General features: G+C 34.8%; 2 protein-coding genes across 13 annotated transcripts; one reads left to right on the plus strand and one right to left on the minus strand.

Annotated features, from left to right (window-relative positions):
- Positions 1-1,986: 1,986 nt before the first annotated feature.
- Positions 1,987-8,308, plus strand: LOC100809428 (RNA-binding protein 25). Of its 12 annotated transcripts, none has more exons than XM_026127150.2 (8): positions 2,433-2,574; positions 2,933-3,014; positions 3,120-3,995; positions 4,322-4,474; positions 5,495-5,906; positions 6,050-6,718; positions 6,794-7,389; positions 7,910-8,308. In XM_026127150.2, exons 3-8 carry the CDS (start codon positions 3,771-3,773, stop codon positions 8,159-8,161), a joined length of 2,307 nt encoding a protein of 768 aa, XP_025982935.1. In that variant the 5' UTR covers positions 2,433-2,574; positions 2,933-3,014; positions 3,120-3,770; the 3' UTR covers positions 8,162-8,308. The 12 variants fall into 12 exon arrangements, with proteins under 12 accessions (XP_003517728.1, XP_025982935.1, XP_040860883.1 ...); XM_041004949.1 differs by having other exon boundaries at positions 3,159-3,995; XM_014770853.2 differs by having other exon boundaries at positions 3,162-3,995.
- A 7,552-nt stretch (positions 8,309-15,860) lies between these two features.
- Positions 15,861-20,135, minus strand: ALDH2B1 (aldehyde dehydrogenase family 2 member B1). Its single transcript, NM_001367176.1, has 11 exons — positions 19,996-20,135; positions 19,216-19,350; positions 18,704-18,846; positions 18,439-18,592; positions 17,942-18,171; positions 17,731-17,820; positions 17,323-17,496; positions 17,096-17,233; positions 16,838-16,975; positions 16,561-16,622; positions 15,861-16,472 (listed from the first exon to the last, which is right to left on the minus strand). The coding sequence occupies exons 1-11, from the start codon at positions 20,072-20,074 to the stop codon at positions 16,199-16,201; spliced, it is 1,617 nt and encodes a 538-aa protein (NP_001354105.1). The 5' UTR covers positions 20,075-20,135; the 3' UTR covers positions 15,861-16,198.
- Positions 20,136-21,647: the final 1,512 nt, after the last annotated feature.

Raw genomic sequence — 21,647 nt, forward strand, 5'->3', positions numbered from 1 at the left:
CTACGAGGAATGATTTACACCAAATTAGATAAAAAAATATGAGATTTTTTTCTCTCTCCTCCGAGCTTTTGTCTTTCATCCCTCCATTGACTTGGTGTTTTGCTAGTTTTGAACACATTTTGCAATTTTAAGTTAAGCAATTTTGTAATTTTTTTGAATCGATTTGATGTTTTGCCCGTTTTGAACACCCCTAATTTGTATAACTTATGTAAGGGTAGAGAATATTTTTTTGTTATATTCAAACAACATATTTATATTGTAACAAAAGAAAACAACAATTTATTTATTTATTTATTTATTTTTGTTTCCTAATGAAATAAGAGCGGGGTAAAACCGTAAAAGTGCAAAACGCATAAGATTTCAGACAGATTTCTTACGTGATGGAGACTACGGTGCGAAAGGGAAACTACTTTCACACCGTACGCAAGTTTAGGTAAAAAAAAAGAATGTATCTCGTCCATTCGATTTTAAAATTAAAAAATTAAATTGTGGAGATCAGTTAAGCAACGATGGAATGATTTACACCAGATCAGATAAAAAAATATGAGATTTTTTTCTCTCTCCTCCGAGCTTCTGTCTTTCATCCCTCCATTGACTTGGTGTTTTGCCAGTTTTGAACACATTTTGCAATTTTAAGTTAAGCAATTTTGTAATTTTTTTGAATCGATTTGGTGTTTTGCCAGTTTTGAACACCCTTAGTTTGTATAACTTATGTAAGGGTAGAGAATATTTTTTTTGTTATATTCAAACAACATATTTATATTGTAACAAAAGAAAACAACAATTTATTTATTTATTTATTTTTGTTTCCTAATGAAATAAGAGCCGGGTAAAACCGTAAAAGTGCAAAACGCATAAGATTTCAGACAGATTTCTTACGTGATGGAGACTACGGTGCGAAAAGGAAACTACTTTCACACCGTACGCAAGTTTAGGTAAAAAAAAAAGAATGTATCTCGTCCATTCGATTTTAAAATTAAAAAATTAAATTGTAGAGATCAGTTAAACTACAATGGAATGGTTTACACTAGATCAAATAAAAAAACATGAGATTTTTTTTCTCTCTCCTCCAAGCCTCCGAGCTTCTGTCTTTCGTTCCCTCCGACCAGCCCTCTTTCTCCAACACCATCTACGACGTCCCCTCCCCCCTCCCTTCCCCCCTCTATCCGTGGTCCAACTCTTCCACGTGCCGCAACGTGGCTCGTACCTGATACACACACCTAAACGCCTTGTCATCTGCCCCCTTGTGAGTCCTAACCACATGCACCAGCTTGTATTTGGCTCTTGCTCTGTCGAAACTTTTGTTGGAGAGAAGAATCACGGCCCCACAAACGCGAAAAAGACAATTAGGTATGAGCATGACCTTGTTGTTCCCGAAGTACCAATTCTGGGTTATGTTCTTGGTACTGACGACGATGACGTAGGTGTTGGGGTAAACCTGAATCATGTCTTTTGCGAGGTCAACGGCGCTGCAGCCCATGCCGCCAAGGTTGAAGCTTTTGGCGTTACCGCAAAGCTTGTACTTGTTGACGATCATGGAGGAGAGGGAAAGGGTGGGATTGAAGAGGCTGCAGTTGACGACAAGGATGCCGATGTCTTTGGGGTTGACAAGGGAGAAGCTCGGAGAAGAGAGATGGTGTCGAAGAAGGAGGGGTGGTCGGAGACTAAAGGAAGAAGCTCGGAGGAGGGAGAAGCTCGGGAGAGAGAGGGGTGGTCGAAGGGGACGAAAGGCAGAAGCTTGGAGGCTCGAAGGAGAAAGAAAAAAAATCTCATATTTTTTCATCTGATCTGGTAAAAATCATTTCATCGTAACTTAACCGATCTCTATGATTTAATTTTCTATGATTTAATTTTTTAATTTTAAAATCGAATGAACAAGATGTATTTTTTTTTTTTTTATCCAAACTTACATACAAAGTAATTTTCCTTTTCCACCTTAGTCTCCGTCTTCTTACGTGGAGCAAAGCAAGCAAGGTGGGTCACACATCACACTCCTAAACTTTACCGAACTATCGTACCGAAACACAGACACAGCATTTTCCATTCTATTGCATCATATCTAGGGCACACACAAAACAGAGATCAATTTTCACTCTCTCACACACAAATCCCAAACTTTTTCTTCTTCAATGGCGGATTCCGCCTCTTCCCCCGCAACCCTTCCTCCCAATCCCCAACCCTCCCAATCCGCACCCGATCTACTCTCCCAATCCGCAACACCACCCTCATCCACTCCCCTCGCCACAAACCCTAATCCCAACCCAACGCTGCTTCCTCCGCCGCCCACTCTCCACTTTCTGGCGGGCACTCCGCCGCAGGTCCCCGGCGTCCTCCCTCCCTCTTTCCGGCCGCTCGGGCCTCAGGTGCCGCAATTCTCCCCCGTCCCGGCGCCCAACCCGGCCTACCAAAACCCTGCTGTCCCGCCGCCCGGCGTTCCCGGCGCCACCGTGGCAGTTCCGCCGCCGCAGATGCAGGCTATGATGTCGTACCAGGTTCAGCCCGGTAACCCGGCCATGCGGCCCTTCGCTCCGATCCCTAACGGCTACGCCGCAGCTCCGAACGTAACTCCCGCGGGTGGGTCATTCATTCAATCGTTCGTTGTTCCTTTGTGAATTTGCATTGAATTTGATTTAATTTAGTTTAATTCAACGCTCCTTCGTTGGTTGCTTCAATTTTTATTTATGACTTTGGAATTATAGCTATTATCAATGTGGTTTCTTACTGCGCTGTGAAATGTGTGAAGACTGTTTATTGTGGTGACTGTAGAAGACAGTCATAGCGCTGATTGATAGCTTAACAGTTATGGTTTTATTAGGTTCGTAATGGTTAGATAAGGGGTTTGTTTTGGAAGAGTGGGTTGGGTTCGGAGAGATTGAGAGAGTTCTTAATGGTTAGATAAGGGGTATCGATGACGGGATGTTTTCTCCTACAGTGTCTTGATTGAATTCATTGAGAAAGGTTGGAGGGCTTCATATTGCTTAAAGACCACCTCTCTACAAACAACTCATTTTTTGGTATGCACATATTTGCCTGGTTTCTAGCTTGTCTTGTCTTTTACTGGAATTGGAAGTGGAGCGATGCTGACTAAAAAAAATGAAAGAGTGGTTGTTCTTTTGTAGATCTAAATAATGTATGGTTGTGTCATGCTCTCGTTTTAGTAGGCCACTTTCTGCTAGTTATAAGAGTACTTTCCCTTCAATGGCTTTATGAATTCCAGAAGCCGACAATGTTTGCAACTGAATGAATGCACACGTTGGCCTTGTGTCATGAGGTATTGCAATCTTTTCTCTCTATTGCAGTTTCATTTAATTTTTTATGCTGCAATGTATGCTGCTGTATAAAAATGAACTTATAATTCAACTAGAATTTCTTCTTATTAAACCATACGTACATAAGATTATGCAAGTTACTATTTGCAATTGGTGGATGGGATAGTTTGAGAAGCCTGCTATGTTGCAAGGGGTCAGACAAAGGTAAGCACTTTTTACACATCCATGGATTTCAAACTCGATAGCATTTGTTATTGTTTTCTTCAGGTTGTCATTTCAGCTGCTGATTGTTGGCTGTGCTGCCATCTCTGTTATGCTTTTGATGTGTGGTAACAGCATTCCATTGTTCTTGTCGCATTTTTTTTCTGGCGTATATCATTAGTGTTGTACTGATTTGTTTATGGTGCATACATATTCCCTCATAATCTGCTCTAATATATTCGCATAGATGTTTTTCTGCTCTGTACAGGAATTCCTCGTTACCCCCCTCCTTATGGAACTATGGTTCGTCCTGTATTTCCTGCACGCCCTCCTGGAGCAGTTAACATACCTACTATATCACGCCCACCAGTTGCAGGGATCCCTGCAGTTCGCCCAATTATTCCTCCTGTTGTCAGACCTGTGGTTGCCCCTAGTGTTACTCCAGCTGAGAAGCCTCAAAACACAGTTTACATTGGCAAGATTGCACCAACTGTGGAAAATGAGTTCATGCTCTCTCTCCTTCAAGTAAATTTTTAAGATTGTTCTTTCTTATGGGGTAGGAACAGGGTTTAGTTATTTAGGGCAAGTGATTGTGTGATGCAACTTTTTTTTGAGTTTTTCCAGAAGCTACTACTTTTGGCGCTGAGAAAAGCACTAAATCAACTTATTTTTTTGAGGTTTTTTCTTTTTCTTTTAAAAAACTTGCGTGGTTGATATAATGTTTTTAACTGAAAAGAAATTTCTCCATTATTTTCTTCCCAGACTTTTTTTTATATGTACAAGACATTAGGTATTGTAAAATCCTTGGTTATAATTATAAATATGCTTATCCTATTATTTTTTTTTTAAAGTTATGTGGAACTATCAAGACCTGGAAACGTCCTCAGGATTTATCAACTGGAACTCCTACAAGTTTTGGGTTTTATGAGTTTGAGTCTGCAGAAGGGGTTCTCCGGGCCTTGCGTCTCCTTACTAAACTGAATATTGATGGGCAAGAACTGAAGGTATGTCTTCATCTTTGATTACTTTTTCTTTGTATCTTATGTTATAGTATATTTTATGTCTTTGCCTTTTTTATATTGCTATGTGATTGAAGGTATCAACCTGATATTTTGCTTTTGGGCATGACTATACTAAGAGGCATTTGATCTGAGATTTTAATGAATTTCAAAATTAATGTGATTGAATTATTTGATAATTAAGTTTGCTACCGATGAGGAAACAAGAAGATTGGTACTTCCTTTTTCTTTATGTAATGGTTTCCTGAAATTCTTTTGACATGATGGAATATGTAATACATATAGTCTTGTGAAGTTCTCTTTTCTCTCCTATTTTTAAGGGGATTTGTTGTTTTTTTTCCCTTTGCCTTAGTTATTGGTTCATTATTTTATTTTTTATTATTATTTTTTTTGGGGGGGGGGGGGGGATGGGTGGCAGTTTGAAGTTTTAATGAAAATGGACATAAGTACTTTTGTTATATATGGATCTTAAACATTTGGGTAATAATACTCCCTCTGTCCCTTTCTATAAGAGCTTTTTCTAATTGTTTGTTGCATCAATTATTTTTTCCTCAAGTACCCTTAATTAGTTAACAAATTTTTTAGCCAAAGAAAAAAATGCTAGATATTAATGAGATAAACTCTCTCTCTCTTATTAGGATTGGAAAAGATAAGTAGCAATCAGGTGAAAAGCAAGTGGAAAGAGATAGATGATTAATTTTTAAAAAAATTAAGGGTAGTTTTGGAAGAATGTTACAAATTATTGACAAATTTTAATGTCACTAACTAAATTAACAAATTTTCTTGAGGAGTGTGAATTTGTTGAAGAATGTTTTTGATGTAGCTGTTTGGTGCATGCCATGAATGTTGAACTCGATAATTGATGGTACTATTGCATCTGCATTTTCCAATTGTATAGATTTTTTTTGAACAAGACACATAATTATTAAAAGTCATCTTGGCACAATACATTTTTTCCCTTATACATCTAAGGATCGTAGCCATTTACTATATATTTTTTAACAGGTCAACGTGAATCAAGCTATGAAAGAAATTCTGGAGCTGTATGTTAAGACAAAAACTGAGAACTTGAAGAACAAAGAAACTCAGGAAGTAGGTGAAAAAAATGAAGGTGAACAACCTTCTAATGCAAACGAGGATGCAAAGGTTGACACAGAACCCTCAAATAAAGAGGCTAGTGAATCATCAAACAAGGAATCCCATGATGTGGCAAACTTTGGGATTGTCACGGATGAAGATAGAGAAGCTGATTGTGAGGCTTTAGAAAAGATTACAAAGATGATAGAGGAAAGGTTGAAGACTAGACCTTTGCCTACACCACCTGCACAGCCAACTGGTGATGGTTCTGTAAATTTAACTTCTGAACAACCTGTTAAAGCCCGAGATGGAGACTCTGTTGTGGATACAGAGAAGAATGGTAAGGCAAAAAGACACTTCAATTCCTGTATCTATATTCTGTTGAGTGTAGACCCAACAGGGCTATATTTTATCATCAGGATACCTTTATCTCTATTATTCGTAAATTAATTATTCAGAAACTTTTCTTTTCAAATTGTGTAGAATCTGCTGAAAATAAAAATGAGAAAGAGACGAACAATGATAACAAACCAACCAGTGAACATGAAAGGACTGAAAGCCCTGATAGAAGGCATGATAGAAAAAGCAGAGAGAGGGACCGAGATAGGGAGCTAAAACGAGAAAAAGATAGAGAACTTGAAAGATATGAAAGAGAAGCAGAGCGGGAACGTGTTCGGAAAGAGAGGGAACAAAGACGAAGGGTTGAGGAGGCTGAGCGTCAGTATGAAACATATTTGAAGGATTGGGAGTATAGGGAACGAGAGAAAGAGAAAGAGCGTCAGTATGAAAAAGAGAAGGAGAAGGAAAGGGAGCGTAAAAGGAGAAAGGAGATACTTTATGATGAAGAGGATGAGGATGAGGATTCTAGGAAGAGATGGCGCAGAAGTGTGATAGAGGAGAAGAGAAAGAAGAGGCTGCGTGAGAAGGAAGATGACCTGGTTGACCGACAAAAAGAAGAGGAAGAAATTGCTGAGGCCAAAAAGAAGGCTGAGGAGGAACAAAAGCGACAAAGAGATGCATTAAAGCTTTTATCTGAGCATGTGGTAAATGGTGGTAAGGAAAATATGATTACTGAAGAGATTACTAATGAAGTTAAAAGCATTGTTGTTGAACAAGATACTGTAGCTGACTATAGTCGTGAAGATCATATTGGTAATTTTCATAACTATTTGTGGTTTGCTTTCTCTCTCCCTCTCATATTAATATCGTAATGCTTTACAATGACAGGTGACGGTAATTCAATAAATGTCATCATTGATGAATCAACCATAGCATCTGTTGCTCCAACTGATGCACAGTCAGGTGGCAATGCTCCTACAAAGAAATTGGGGTTTGGTCTAGTTGGTTCAGGGAAAAGAACATCTGTCCCTTCTGTTTTCCATGAAGAGGATGATGATGATGCACACAAGGACAAAAAAATGAGGCCATTGGTTCCAATTGATTACTCAACTGAAGAATTGCAGGCTGTTCAACCTACAGTTTCTGGGCCAACACCACCAAATTTGGCTGCTGCTGCAGAATTTGCAAAGCGTATATCCAGTACAAATTTCAAGGAAGAGAAGCTGGATGGAGAACGGGATAGAAGTAGGCGTTCAAATGAGAAGTCTAACCACCGGGACAGGAGTGATGAAGATGGCACGCACAACAGAGATGAAAACAAGGAGAGAATTCCTGGCCGTGACAGGGATCGAGATCATGGATCGGAGAAACTCAAAACTTCTGATAATAAGAGGCTTTTGGATGCAAAACAATTGATTGATATGATACCAAAGACCAAGGAGGAGTTGTTCTCATATGAGATAGACTGGGCAGTGTATGATAAGGTACATGATCCTAATCTGCAGATTTTTATTTGTTATTATTTGATTTTAAATTAATAAAAAGAGTTGGCTGATCTATATTTCATTTGGCTTGAGCCAGACTGGTGTACCTTAATTGCTTTTTTGTGGCCATTAGTGTAATGTAATTATGTAAGGTTATTGACAGAAAGATTGAAGCAAGTAGTAGTTGTGTGTGGAAGGAACTGTTCTGGGAGCCTTGAAAAACAACGAAAGTTTGAGGAGTCCATAGAATTTTATGAATGAACTTCCCACCAATGATTGGAAAGGAAAAAATATCTTTCAATCCCTTGATTTTTATATATTTTGGGATTTTATAGAAACATAAGAATATGAATAGTGGAGGCCAGATAGGAGTCTTCTCATCTTTTTAGGAACACAATCAACTTTATATTAAACTGTTTTGTTTGTACTTGTTTTTTATTATTTGGGTTTGTGCAGTCTGAAATGTGGATAATGTTGTTCTATGTTCCTAATATTTGGTTTAATATATGTTCTTTTTCAGCATCAATTACATGATAGAATGAGACCGTGGATTTCAAAGAAAATCAAAGAGTTTTTGGGGGAAGAAGAAACTACATTGATAGATTATATTGTTTCCAGTACACAAGAACATGTGAAAGCATCACAAATGCTTGAGCGACTTCAGATAATTTTGGATGAAGAGGCTGAAATGTTCGTTCTGAAGATGTGGAGGATGCTTATCTTTGAAATAAAGAAGGTAGAGTCGGGGCTAGCTTTGAGGTCAAAATCATGATTTTTTTAATCAATTTATGTTCTTCCTTCCCTTTTCTGCTGGATTGATATTTTAACCATGATCCTTGACATGTCTTTACCCTAAATTGTAAAATGGCTGCATAATCATAAACGGTTGAATGTAATTTTTCAGTCTGGATTGCTTCAACATTCAAGTAGTTACCTGGATAAAACCCCGTTTTCTTCATCCGCGAGAATCCGGTGGCAATTTTTGTCATGTGAATAGTGTAGAACTTTGTTTTTTTTTTTTTAAAGCTGCTTGGAGAGAGGTAGCCGACAGCTGCCTAGGTTTACAACGTGGAATTGTAAATTCAACACTTCAACGTCAAATTTGGAATATAGCATTTTTTTAAAAATATACAAGAAAATTGCGGCTTTGGGTAGGGACTAGGCTAGGCCAATTATTTAGATTTGGATTAATTAGTTAATTATTGTAATCCATCCATCCGATCCCAAATTTAAGGAAAACACCTAATTCAAACCAGTTGGTTGAGAAAGTTAATTAATTGTATTTAATTATATCAATTTTAATTAAAAATTAACTTTTTTAAACTTATTTTTCATTAAACTTTGATATCAAGAATAAAAAAAAATCATTAAAATTAAAATCTTAATTAAATAAAAGATATTTTAAAAATAATAACCTTAAAAGAAATATAACTAATTAAAATTTTCTTATATTTCAAATCAAGAGAAAAATGTTTTTTCTTCTTGTATTTGAAAATTATATACTGATTTTCCTTTTTGGTCTTAAACCCAAAACACAAGTTGGTTTCTAGGCTTATTTTGGGCTAGTGTCCAAATGGCCCTATTCTCTTTGTAGGGCTGTTGGCCCATCTCTAACCAAGGACCAAAAAGGCAAAAACACTTGTAAGTCATTGTTTGCAAGAAGTGGATGTTGCGGCAGTTATTTCATGCACCTTCAATTTTGCTTCCCGCACATTTTTAAGCTTCCAGAACACTTAATCTGAAATGTAAAATTACATTCTGAAAACACCTTTCCCAAATGTAATTTTACCTTTCAGATTAGGTGGAAGAAGCAACTAGGGAGGTACAGGAAGTAATTGCCGGATGTTGCTTGCTATTAGTATTAGATTTAGGGGGAAAGTGGATAGACAGATTGATAGACCAAATATTAGGCAAAAGGGAATATAAATAGATTTGTTTATGTTTCAAAAGAAGCATTTTTACTTACTATAGAGTTGGAAGAATGGAAATTAGAAGAATAATAGAGTAAATACAGGAGGTTTGGAGATATTCTCCCTAGTACATGATCTAAGTGGGTTTTGATAATGTGCCTAAATATAACACTACGTACAAAATAAGAATCTCGCAAGACATATGAGTGATGGCTTTGTTCCACTAGAATCTAATTTTACATAAATCTCTATTATTAAATATTGTACTCTACCTGCGTCATACTAATTTTATCATTTTTAGGATTTGTTTCAATGTGTTTGTATTATATTTTTACATCCTCAACTCTCTTGTTTGTCTCTTACTCTACATCCCCCACTTGTCCATATATTGTAATATGGGTCACCATTATTTTCTTTTTTATTTAATTGTTTTGTGATACATTCTTTCCTTTAATGTTCTTACCATTTTTATACTAGGAGCGAGGCCGAATTCATTAAGAACATTGTTAAAAATGCTTTACACAAACTGAAACTCATATACCCAATTGAATTGAAAGAACTTATTAGATTTAGGGAAACTATGACTGGATTGAATCATTATTGGAAATTAGCCCAATAGATATTCGAGAGATTGGAATGTGTATGGGGCATGTGAGTCATAAGTAAGACTACCCTGGCAATTGCTTTACATGCCAAACTGTTTTCTCAATTTGAAGGTCAGCTTTCTTGTGCAACAAACTTTTCTGAGTTGTTTCCAGGAATTTCTCAATACAAATCAACCTGATAGTGGACAGCAAGTTTGTTTTTTCAAAAGAAGTATCAAGACATCCAAATAAAGTATCAAAACATTTACAATAATAAGTAACTATCTTGATAACTATTTATCAATAATACATCAATAGTATGATGCATAACAAGTTTGCTTTATAGAATATATGAAAACAAGTATCAAGACTCATCCAAACTAAGTATCAAAACATTTACAAAAAAGCATTAAGTAACCTGCAGTTATCCAGATAACTACACAAAATGTCTATCACTTCAGATGCTTTGAGTCACGTGAATACCAAGTAGGTGCTTGATTTTAGCTGAGATTAGTACCTGCAATTAAACAAGTGAATACCACATCAGGCACTGTTTTTCTTACCAGAAAAAATTAAAAACAATTTTCTGAAAATTACAAAATCCAAAGAACCTTCGATCCTAAATCTTCGTTTTCAGCCATTGAATGGTGACCATTAAAAATACAATTGTGAATCCACAAAATCTCAAATGCAACAAAACTTCAATTTTTAAAACAAAAAGGAAATAAAAATTACAACAGCTTTAAACAAAGTTTGTAGTTGATAGATTTGAGATTGGAAATGAACCTTGAACATCCACCAACAGATTGATAACAAACCATGCACAGAAAACACCGAAACTGATCAATAATGGCTTTTATCTAGATAGTTTGTAATTTGTCCAGTAGTTTTTTGTGACTATTGCAAGTCTTACATCTTTAACAAGTGAATTATTTAGAATTTTATTTGTTTTGTTTTGGCCAGTAGAATTCCTATTCAATTCCCTTTTGTTTTGGTCAGCAGTTTGCACCTGCTAGAAGGAATGATTGTATAACCCTGCCCCCTCCCTCCACAAAGCATTATCTAATCTAACGTAGGAAGGCAAATAACCCAGTCTAAAAATGTTTACCAGGAGGTTCTTCCTTTACATGACTTCTCCCAAGAGTAAAAAAACATCTCAATCATAATCCTGTCACTCACTTTCTTATCTGTTATAGACCAACTAGTCTATATTAGTATATTTATATCATTTGGGTAACAGTGAGATTGTGATTTTGGCCATGTTGCCAAAACTGTGAAGGAATGAAGAAAACAGTGTTATAACTAATCATTATTTTCCATTTTATTACTTTCTGACCTATAGCACTACATTTATGTTTATGTTCCACTAATTCCTTCTTTAAGTGTCTTTTCTTGTCAATCATTTTTTGAACTTTGCACAAATAAGTATTCTTGGTGATAGAGACTATCTAGATATTCGTCTGTGTAACTACAGAGTTCTTTGGTTTGTGTGTTTATTACTATTTCACATGGGGTTCAATTGGTGAAATGTTTTTCATGTGCAAGACAGCTAGAGGAAGTGATGAATCCATAAGTGAGTTCAGGGGTATACCAAGATACTCAGAAAAATGTGATGAACTAACCACTCCTTCTCATAGTCTCATTTGAGTAAGAGTAGACTGCAAAACAACACAATACAACCATAAGAACTTGAATTTCAATCACTAACAGACAGAAATTACGTTGCATTAACCAAAGAAAAAAGAGAAAAAGGTTACCATGCTTGAAGTATAACATGGCAATGATATCATCTAAACCACACCATTTTAGTTAATTTCTCAACCTTTATATATTCTTTTTCAGCCAAATCATAGAGGACACATAATTTAAAATTCCTCATGCTTCAGTTAAGCATGTTTCGTCTCATTTTTTCTCTAAACTGCCTCAAGACCCACATCAGAAGTTGCCAGGCTCTAAACAACCATTTTTTCTTGCTTTAGTTTCTTAGTAACGTCAAAAGGATTCCAAATATTACTATTTTCTTAAAACTTTTCTTTTACGAACATTTCTTTCTTGCTCTACTTATAAACACAATTTCTAAGCATACTTTGTGAAATGGGGCTGAGAGATTTGGAAGGGGAAGGTGAGAGAGAGAAGAGTCCGTAAATAATTTAGAGGGGAAAAGGAAAGATAAAAAGATAGAGACTCGCAAGCTTTTAATTTCTAGTGAGCAGAGCGAATCGTAACCTGCGAGTTGTGACCATAAGGTAATATTATTATATGTAGTCTTTACAAAAGTAGGAAACTTTTTCAAAGAGAATAAGGATAGTATACTTCAATCTCTCTTTCTCTATATCTGTGCCATTTTCAATTCAATTAAAACCACCAAAAGGATAAATTTGAGAAAGTCTATGTTATTCCCTGGATCAAAATAAGTAACTAAAACTTGGGCAAATACAAGATGTATATTCCACTACCAATAAGATACTTAAAGTCAAAGGTATATTTTACCCAACTACCAAGCAACAAATCTAACAAACATAAATCTATCAGAAAGTTTTTTTTTTTTTGAAAAGGAACTATCAGAAAGTGTAATTGCCTACTGCAAAGGCAATCCTTTGCCTTTAAAAGTTTTGGGAACAAGTCTTTATTCAAGAAGTAAAGAAGCATGCAAAAGTGAATCTAGAAAGCTCCAAAAGACTTCAAATGTGAAAATTCTAGTGTTAAAAATGAGTTTTGATCACTTATATCGATCCTACTGAGCAGGACATAATTCTAGACATTGCATGCTTCCTCAAAGGAGAATTTAGAGATCACATAATAAGTCTACTGGAAACTTGAAATTTCTTTCCAGCCATTTGGGATAGAAAGTCCTTATAGAAAAGTCTCTTAATAACTATTTCACGTAAACATGTACAATAGAAATGCATGACATGATACAAGAAATGGGTTGGAATATTGTTTATCAAGAATCTATCAAAGACTTGGAAGACGAAGTCGATTGTGGATCAATCCAGAGGAAGCGTACGATGTATTGAAATACAAAAGGGTTAGAATGAGTTTAAGTTAAACGAATTTGAAAATTACACATGTTTGTGGTATCCAACTAATATACGATAACATTTACTAACTATTGTATTGTAAATCTTATATCAGTTAATTGAAGCAATAAAAGGCATAATTACAAAAGGCAAAATTGTATTTTTGGTCCCCAATTTATCTTTAATTTCGATTTTGGTTTCTCTTTAAAATTATTGATGAATTTTGTCCTTCTATTTTATCCAATCACGCAATCTTGGTCTCCCAATTCAGAATTGGACGTTAACTGTCACAAAGAAATATTGATCACCACGTGTTACATTCTTATTGAATAATGACTGCCACGTGTCATGTTCTGATTGGTCAATGACAACAACAATGCATTTCATTTTTCATAGATTCGACATTCAATCAGAATATCACACATGACAGTTATCATCCAATAAAAACATGACACGTGAAAGTCAATATTTCTTTGTGACAGTCAATGTCCAATTCTGGATTTGAGGACCAAGATTGCGTGATTGGATAAAATAGGAGAATAAAATTCGTCAATAATTTTAAAGGGAGACCAAAATTGAAATTGAAAACAAATTGAAGGATCAAAAATACAATTTTGCCTAAATAGGTGAAGTGTGTGATGCTCCTAACATGTCATTTGAATACTTGGTGGAAGATGAGGATGGAGAATGGTCAGTGGAGAGTGTAAAGGGAGTGGGTTCTACCCAATATATGCCTTTGAACATGGCTACTAGCCTACTACTCTAAACAAAAAGGATTGGAGTTAGAGTTTGGGGATACAAGAGAGAGGTATTGCTGAGTTAGAACCCAACAATGCTAATGATATTAATAAGTTGCAAATCAATGGATCTAATTACAACAATGAAGATGACGAGACTAAGAAATTGCATATGCTCCCAAAAAGAAGACTAGGATTGGAAGGAAAAATTAATGATTAATATTTTACTTTGTTTCCTTCAGTTTCAACAGCAGGTAGTACAAAGAGAAAACAACGAAATTTCAAGCATAAGGATTACTATATAAGTTCAATACCTGAAAATCAAGTGAGTGACTAAATTAAGAAATTATTTTCTCTTGTTTCTTACTACTTTATATATGTCAAATTAATTTGAGTATCTATAATAAACATTGCTCGTTAACACTCTTTTTTCTGAATTTGAAATACGTTATATTTATCAGATTATCCCCTTTGATACTCCAAGTGCATGCTTCCAACATCAATTCAAATCAGACTGTATAAGTGTTAGAAGAATAAGACTTGACCAACAATCAAGTTGACAAATGTTCTGAGTCAGTCATGTTTGATGAGAAGGCTCATGCTCATGTGGAGAATGACAATCCACATCTTCAACAAGATTAGGATCCATTGCTGAGCCGGGAGCATGTTAGTGTTTTGTTGAATTAGAACAAAAGATAAGTGCTTTGGTTTAGACTAGAGACAAGCTAAAGCGAGTCTTGGACTATTGTGATGTTGAATATAACAAGCTAAAGGCTCAGGTTGCAAAAAAACAAAGGGTGCCAGAATGCAAGACTATATCATCACAAACTTTGAAGGACTCAGAGAGTACATCTTATTTACAAAGTGGCCCTGACCAATAAGAAGAAACCAGAAAAAAAAAAAAAAACTTTTTAGCCAAACGATTATTTTAATTGTCGTGAATTTATGCACATGTTGATTAGGTCTTAGCAATATGCTCTTCTTTTACTGTTTTCATTATTTTGTCACCTTTTTACGTTGACAATGGACCATTTGGTTATTTTGATGTTGGGTCTTTATTCTTTCTGCTTTTTGTTGACTGTTTTATGTTCACACTGAACAATTTATTTTGCCATTTTAATTTCATTTTGGTCTTGGCAAAGTTAACATGTTGGTGTTATCGGATTTTGGTGGTCCTCACAAGTTGTCAATACAATAGTTTTAATTTTTTTTTTATAAAGATTTTTCATACTTGTGCTCATTTTAAGAGGGCACTGTTGAAGATTAATCTAGAAAAGTGTAGATATATAATTGGTGGTCCATTATCTAGAGAGTTCTTCATCTATGAAGATGTTGTAGTGTGTTAAAACTTCTTAATGAATGTAGAAAAATATCTTATTATCTAAAGTCATAGAAGCACCTAGAATATTATAAAGATGAATGATAGATGATAGATGAGTCTAGAAGATTTTAGGACTAAGTAGTATAAAAGTGTGTAGAAATCACCTATGTAACTTATATAAAGACATAAGTTGTAGCAGCCATGTAATGTATGTCAAGAAGTTAATAAGTACAATTCAAGTTAAGGTGTCAATTTTTTAAAAATTCATCCTCTTCCTACTCTCATCATTTTTACCATATTCTTCCATAAAAAAGACATAACAGCGTTCCATATCCTAACAGGCATCACAATAATATATTACTCATAACCTCTGATAAGTCATTGTTTGCAAAATCTGAAAGACAAAGGTTGATTTGTTTTAGGTTTTAGCATAATTTGTTTTAAAAGAATTGACGTTAAAATTTAATTTATAGTTAAAAAGTTGGTTTAAAAAATTAATTTGATTTTAATAATAAAATAAATTAATATAAACATATTTATGTGACATGTTCAAAATCAATTCTTGTTGGTGGTTATCTTATCCCAACCCGTGGTCTTCCTTTCTCTAGTGATGACTAGATTGATGATGGAGGTACATGATTGAGAGGTGGTAGATTTTCAACAAATATGAAATGAATTACTAAAATTTAATATAAGTTTAATGGTCATACACTAACCATGTAAAATATTTTTAAAATGTCATTTAACCATAACTTATCATTAATATGATTATAAATTGTAATTGGATGAAAGTGTAAAAAATAAAAATTTTACACGGTTAATTTATAGCCATTTTTTCTCATTTAATATATACAATGTGTTTTTGAATGAAATAACTACCAAAAATAACTCTTAGAATATGATACTGAATCGTTGTTAGTTGAATCACAGTTCAATCATAACACTGCCATTTACTAAAAACGAACAATGTCCTCTGAGAACAAGTAATATGAAGTTTACATCCATCATTATGCAAATTTGATTCCCATTCCAACCAGAAATTCACCTCTACGATGAATTTTACACCATAGTATATTTCGCGCTACCCATAAAATGCAGGGGCAAAAACAGAAAAAGAAAATAGATCATATTCATCATTATCAGATACTTTGAATGGAATAAACCCAATTTAATTATCTTTATTATTGGAGCCTATTTATTAATCTTTTTCATCAAATAAATCTAAAGCTAATGATGTTCAAAGCCAAGCAGGGTTCTTCAAGGATGTAACAACAGCCTTCACTTGCAAGTAGTTCTTGAGACTGTATTCTCCTTTTTCTCTTCCTTGGCCACTCATTTTGTACCCTCCAAAGGGAATTGCTGCATCAAATGTATCAAAGCAGTTAATCCACACTGTTCCAACTCGCAATGCTCTAGTCAAAGTGTTAGCTGTGTTAATGTTTTTTGTGAACACCCCTGCTGCAAGGCCATAGTGTGTGTTATTTGCTCTTTGAATCACATCATCAAGGTCCCTGTGATCAAACACAAAAGATAATTAGTGTTTGAAGCAAAAGTGCAAAGATAATGATATTATTTGCCAATAGGAGTCACTGTTCTCACTTGAATTTTAATATGGTTTGCACTGGACCAAAGATCTCTTCCTTTGCAATCAGCATGTCATCCTGGTTGTTTTTACAATTAGTAACACAAGAATTCACATTTTAAGCATCCTTGATACAATGAGTGCAATTAAAAATTATTATTATTAGAGAAATGCTAGCAAGAACTACATAACAATCTTTTAAACACACTTTATTATTCACTACAATATATCGAAAATTGCAAAAAGTTTCTAGTAGGGAGTGTGTTGCTAGCATTCCTCTTATTATAATTATACCTTAACATTTGAGAAGACAGTAGGCTGAATATAGAAGCCTGAGTTGCCAAATCTATCTCCTCCAGTTTCAAGAGTAGCTCCACTTTCAACACCGGACCTAATATACTTCAGTATTTTCTGAAATTGTTCTGAATCAATCTGATTTTTGGATCATACACAAAATCATCAATAGAGCAGACATTTTGAAACATGTAAGGAAATATCAAATTAGTGCAATATTTTCTCTGCATTTTGATACTAAACGTATGGGTATGTTACCTGAGGACCTTGCTCTATTCCCCCCTTGAATGGATCACCAACAGCACGCTTCAAAGCACGTGCCTTTGCTTTCTCAATAAATTCATCGTACACACGTTCGTGTACAAATGTTCTAGACCCAGCACAGCAGCATTGTCCCTGAATGTCACAAAAAACATCAATTAGCTTGTTTCTGAACCTTATGAAAGACAATTATTTTACAAGACAAACTTTATATTTGGATGTACCTGATTAAAGAATAATGCAAAGTGTGCTAGCTCAACAGCCTCATCTACATCAGCATCTTCGCATACTATAAAAGGAGATTTCCCACCAAGCTCCAGAGTAACAGGCTTAAGATTACTTCTAGCTGCCAATTCAAGGACAACTTTTCCAGTTTCGGTTGAACCAGTGAAAGCAAGCTGCAATAAAGTTCAACAAAGCAAAGACTTCAGTATATACACACACTTTCTAAGCTTCTATTTTGTGACTACACAAGAAACTTATTTCTTCCATGGTTCCACCATCAAAAAATCCTCACACTGTTTCACTAAAAGGGATTTGCCAATGTTGAGGAAACAAGTGAATAGCAGAGGGTAAAAAGGATCGACGAGGGGTGAAAATGAATACTAATGGAAAACTAAAAATCTCAATACCTTATCTATGTCCATGTGACTAGCAATGGCAGCACCAGCGGTAGGACCAAAGCCAGATATTACATTCAGAACGCCAGGAGGAAGTCCAGCCTGCCAGACATGATAAATTTGGTATGACCATTCAACATATATATACAAATCTTCCCATTTCTTTCAACAAAACAAACTAAAAGCAATCTCCTTTTAAAATAAAGCATGGAATGTGACAAACCTCATGAAGCAACTTTGATGCATACAAAGCAGATAATGGAGTCTGCTCAGCTGTTTTGAGAACAATGGTGTTACCACAGGCCAATGCTGGCCCAACCTTCCAGGCAAACATGACAAGAGGGAAGTTCCACGGAATGATCTGACCAGCAACACCAATGGGTTCATGCAATGTTTGCACATGATATGGCCCATCAGCTGGAACTGTGAGACCATGAATCTTATCTGCCCAACCTGAGCAATTCGGAATTAGAAGTGTTAGCACTAGTTTCATTGAACACCAAAGAGACAATCAGACAAGTTATTTCTGCATGAGTAACGTTAATTACACACTCTATAACACACTTGTTCTAACATACTATCTACAATTATAAAATTGAGTGGAACTCATTAAATGAGAAGTGAAACCTACAAAAAATTTGTGATTTTCAATAAATTTCAATCAATAACAAAGAATTTATTTATAAGAGTGTGTTGTTAGTGTTTCTCATTTCGACATACCAGCATAGTATCGAAATAGGCGAACCAGCATTGGAATTTCGATTTGAGCAGATTGTTCATATGGCTTCCCATTATCCCAAGTCTCAAGAGCAGCAAGCTCATCATTGTGCTTTTCAAACAGATCAGCAGCACGCAGCAATATCCTTTGTCTTTCCTACATGGTTACACAACAAGCAAACAAAACAAGGAATTAGTTGAGTGATCATGGGACCAAAGACCATGGATTTTGTACATTGTTCAAGAACAATTAGAAGGGTGAAAATACATAGGCTGTCATCTTTGGCCAAGGTCCATGGTCGAAGGCTTTGCGAGCAGCTGCAACTGCTCGATCAACATCTTCATGGTCACCCTCAGCAACATGAGAAATCACATCTCCTGTCCTGGGGTCCAACGTTGGAAAAGTTTTGCCTGATGTCAGGGGAATCACAACAGTAAGTTATGACCACCTTAAAATGCTTAATTTGTGTGCAAATGGTGTTTGGATTCGCATAGATTATCCAAAGTCATGTTGAAATACTAGCTAAAATGATCTTAGGCAAACAATTGAGGATCCAAAATTGATTTTTGCATTACATAACAAAAATGTATGTTGAATTTTTCTACTAACTTACTTTCAGAATAAAAACATTCAAATATAAATCATGTCCCATCAAACTCAATTTCAATCAAAGTCAATTTTGTAAAATCAACTTCATTCAAAATTAAATTTGCAAATGCTAACCCAACCACACACTTTATAGATGGGGATAAAACTAGGGTGAAAAAAAAAGGACTAACCAGTAGCAGCATCAACGAATTTTCCATCGATTAAGAGCTGGGTGTGTTCTACTTTAACTGGTGGTTTGATTGGTTCTTCAATTGCAGCAGCAGTGCTGAATTTACTGAGCCCTGCACCAAGAGCACCACTTCCACCTGAATATCAGAAGAAGAAAAAAGGGGCCAATTTATTAAAAATAAATAAGACCATTAATGAAAGCCCCAAAGCAAAACCAAGGCCTAAAAACACCAATCAAAAGGTATGATCATTCATCATCTTGGCATGTGACATAAATTGAAATGGTCCCAGGAAGTAGCCTCCAATTTATACACTAAAGTAATAACATGTACTTGAAGGGGCAGTGAAACTGTGAAAGAAACAGGTGGTAGCTGAAAAGGAACAGGGGCCAGACAAAAAAGGACAGTTCAGAATGCCTCACCACAAATAGCACTTTCACTTGTGGATCCTTTTAAAGTTTCAAACTTTTTATATCCTCTCTCCCCCACTTGGTCAATGATCATATAATTTTTTATAACACATTTCATTTTCTCTCTTTACAAAAAAAATAACAGCTGATCAATCCAACCATCTCCAAACAAATAGGTAACTATTATATCCTAAGGATCAGAAAATGATCCTATAATCCAAATCCCCCACAAACCCAGTTAATCAAATAAGAAAAATACAAAATTGAAAATCAATTCATTTTCATGCTCTACATGTTCTCAGAACCAAGCAGAAAAAGTAATCAAATCATCAATCACCCCAGGATCTTGGAAGTGATGATAAGCAATAAGTACCTCTAGAGAACAAAGGAGTAGTGGAAGCAGAAAGAAAAGAACGAGAGAGCAGCCTTGAGATCCTCATTGATGAAGCCATGGTCAATCTTCTTCTTTGGTTTCTCTCCCTCTCTCCACTACTGTTTATAGTCCAGTTTTATGAACTTTGTGAAATTCTTCCAAGATTATATAGTTACGGTCAAATGGGAAATCAACCCTCTAACCAATTGTGAACGTAATCGTAAATGTCGTTATCAATCACCCCAGAAATAATGCGACACTAACACGTGAGCCACCAAAATACGTTGACATCTCAGCTCACCACACCTTCCATAATGGGTATTTTTTCAATAAGGTTATCATTGAACTCAGACTAATTTTTAATTTTTTTTTTAAACGTAACTGATTATTTTTAATAGATTTTCTTCTTTTGTTTATATTTTTTAATCTAAAGACTTGAATGACACATCATGTACTCAGTTTTATTTAGACTAATATAATGTTGGTCTATTAATAGTTTTGAAAGATAATCCACATAATAGTCATGAGCTTTATATCTGATTTATCATTTTTAGTGAATAATTTATCTTTCTAATTAATTTTATTTTCATTAAGATTTAAATTAGATATTTTACTAAAGAAAATCAAATATAATATCAGCTACTTGTTAAGTATGTGTTTCTCTATATCAAATATTCTATTAATACTTATTATTCTGATCATCAGGTGTTAATGTTACATTTATAATTTTGTCCTTTTTTTTCTTGTGGGATATTAAATAATATTCAGTGTCGATTCTTTTATTTATTATTTTGTTACCGATGTCAAGAATTTATTAACTTTTCCAATACTTAATATTCGTACAAAAATATGTATTTTTCTGTAATAAAGTATTTATTCTTAATTATATTTTTCGATTTATAAAATTAAAATTTAAAATATCCAAATTCAATTTGACATGGATGAGCACACGTTGGTCGACCAGCCTTTATGATTGAACGTTGAATAAAGGGAAAGACTATTACGGTGGCAACCTCAGCCTTTATCTGTTTCCTTCGATTTCCATATTCCAAGGTTCCTTTTCTTGTTCAACTGTTCGCAGCTTTTATGTCTTATCCTTATACTGCCACACATTTTTATTCCTTTTTAATTGGGAAACCTTTTTATCTGTTATTTAATACAATCATCCTTTAAAGCTTTTATTTATTTATTTATTTATTTTTTTACTACTTTCTTGATTAACATTTAATGTAAATGAATGGGATCCAGGTTTTCAAAGATAAGTTTTGAATCATCCTAATTAATCAGTTTGAAATTTTGAAGATATTAAATTTAATGTACTTAATATTTTAAGACCAGAAACATTTTCTCTCTTTTTCATTTGATATTTTTTTTATTTAAATATTATTAATATTTTAAGAAGATATAGTATTTCTTTTGTACACGTCACTATGACTGTGATTCAAATTTCGCCGGAAATAGGTGGTTGTGATTGGCCAGCATTGTGTCTGACTGATTTGGCATAGCATGTTGTGATGACTAATCCAATTTTCCTTTTTCTTTTGTTATTTAACTTTTATTGGTTGGTTTTCTTTTATGTATGTAGATTGGATAGTGTGTATTTACACTTCATGCTAAATTATAAATTTAGTTCTTCTGTTTAATTAATTAGT

Source organism: Glycine max, chromosome 1, assembly GCF_000004515.6.
Source record: "Glycine max cultivar Williams 82 chromosome 1, Glycine_max_v4.0, whole genome shotgun sequence".
NCBI lineage: Eukaryota > Viridiplantae > Streptophyta > Magnoliopsida > Fabales > Fabaceae > Glycine > Glycine max.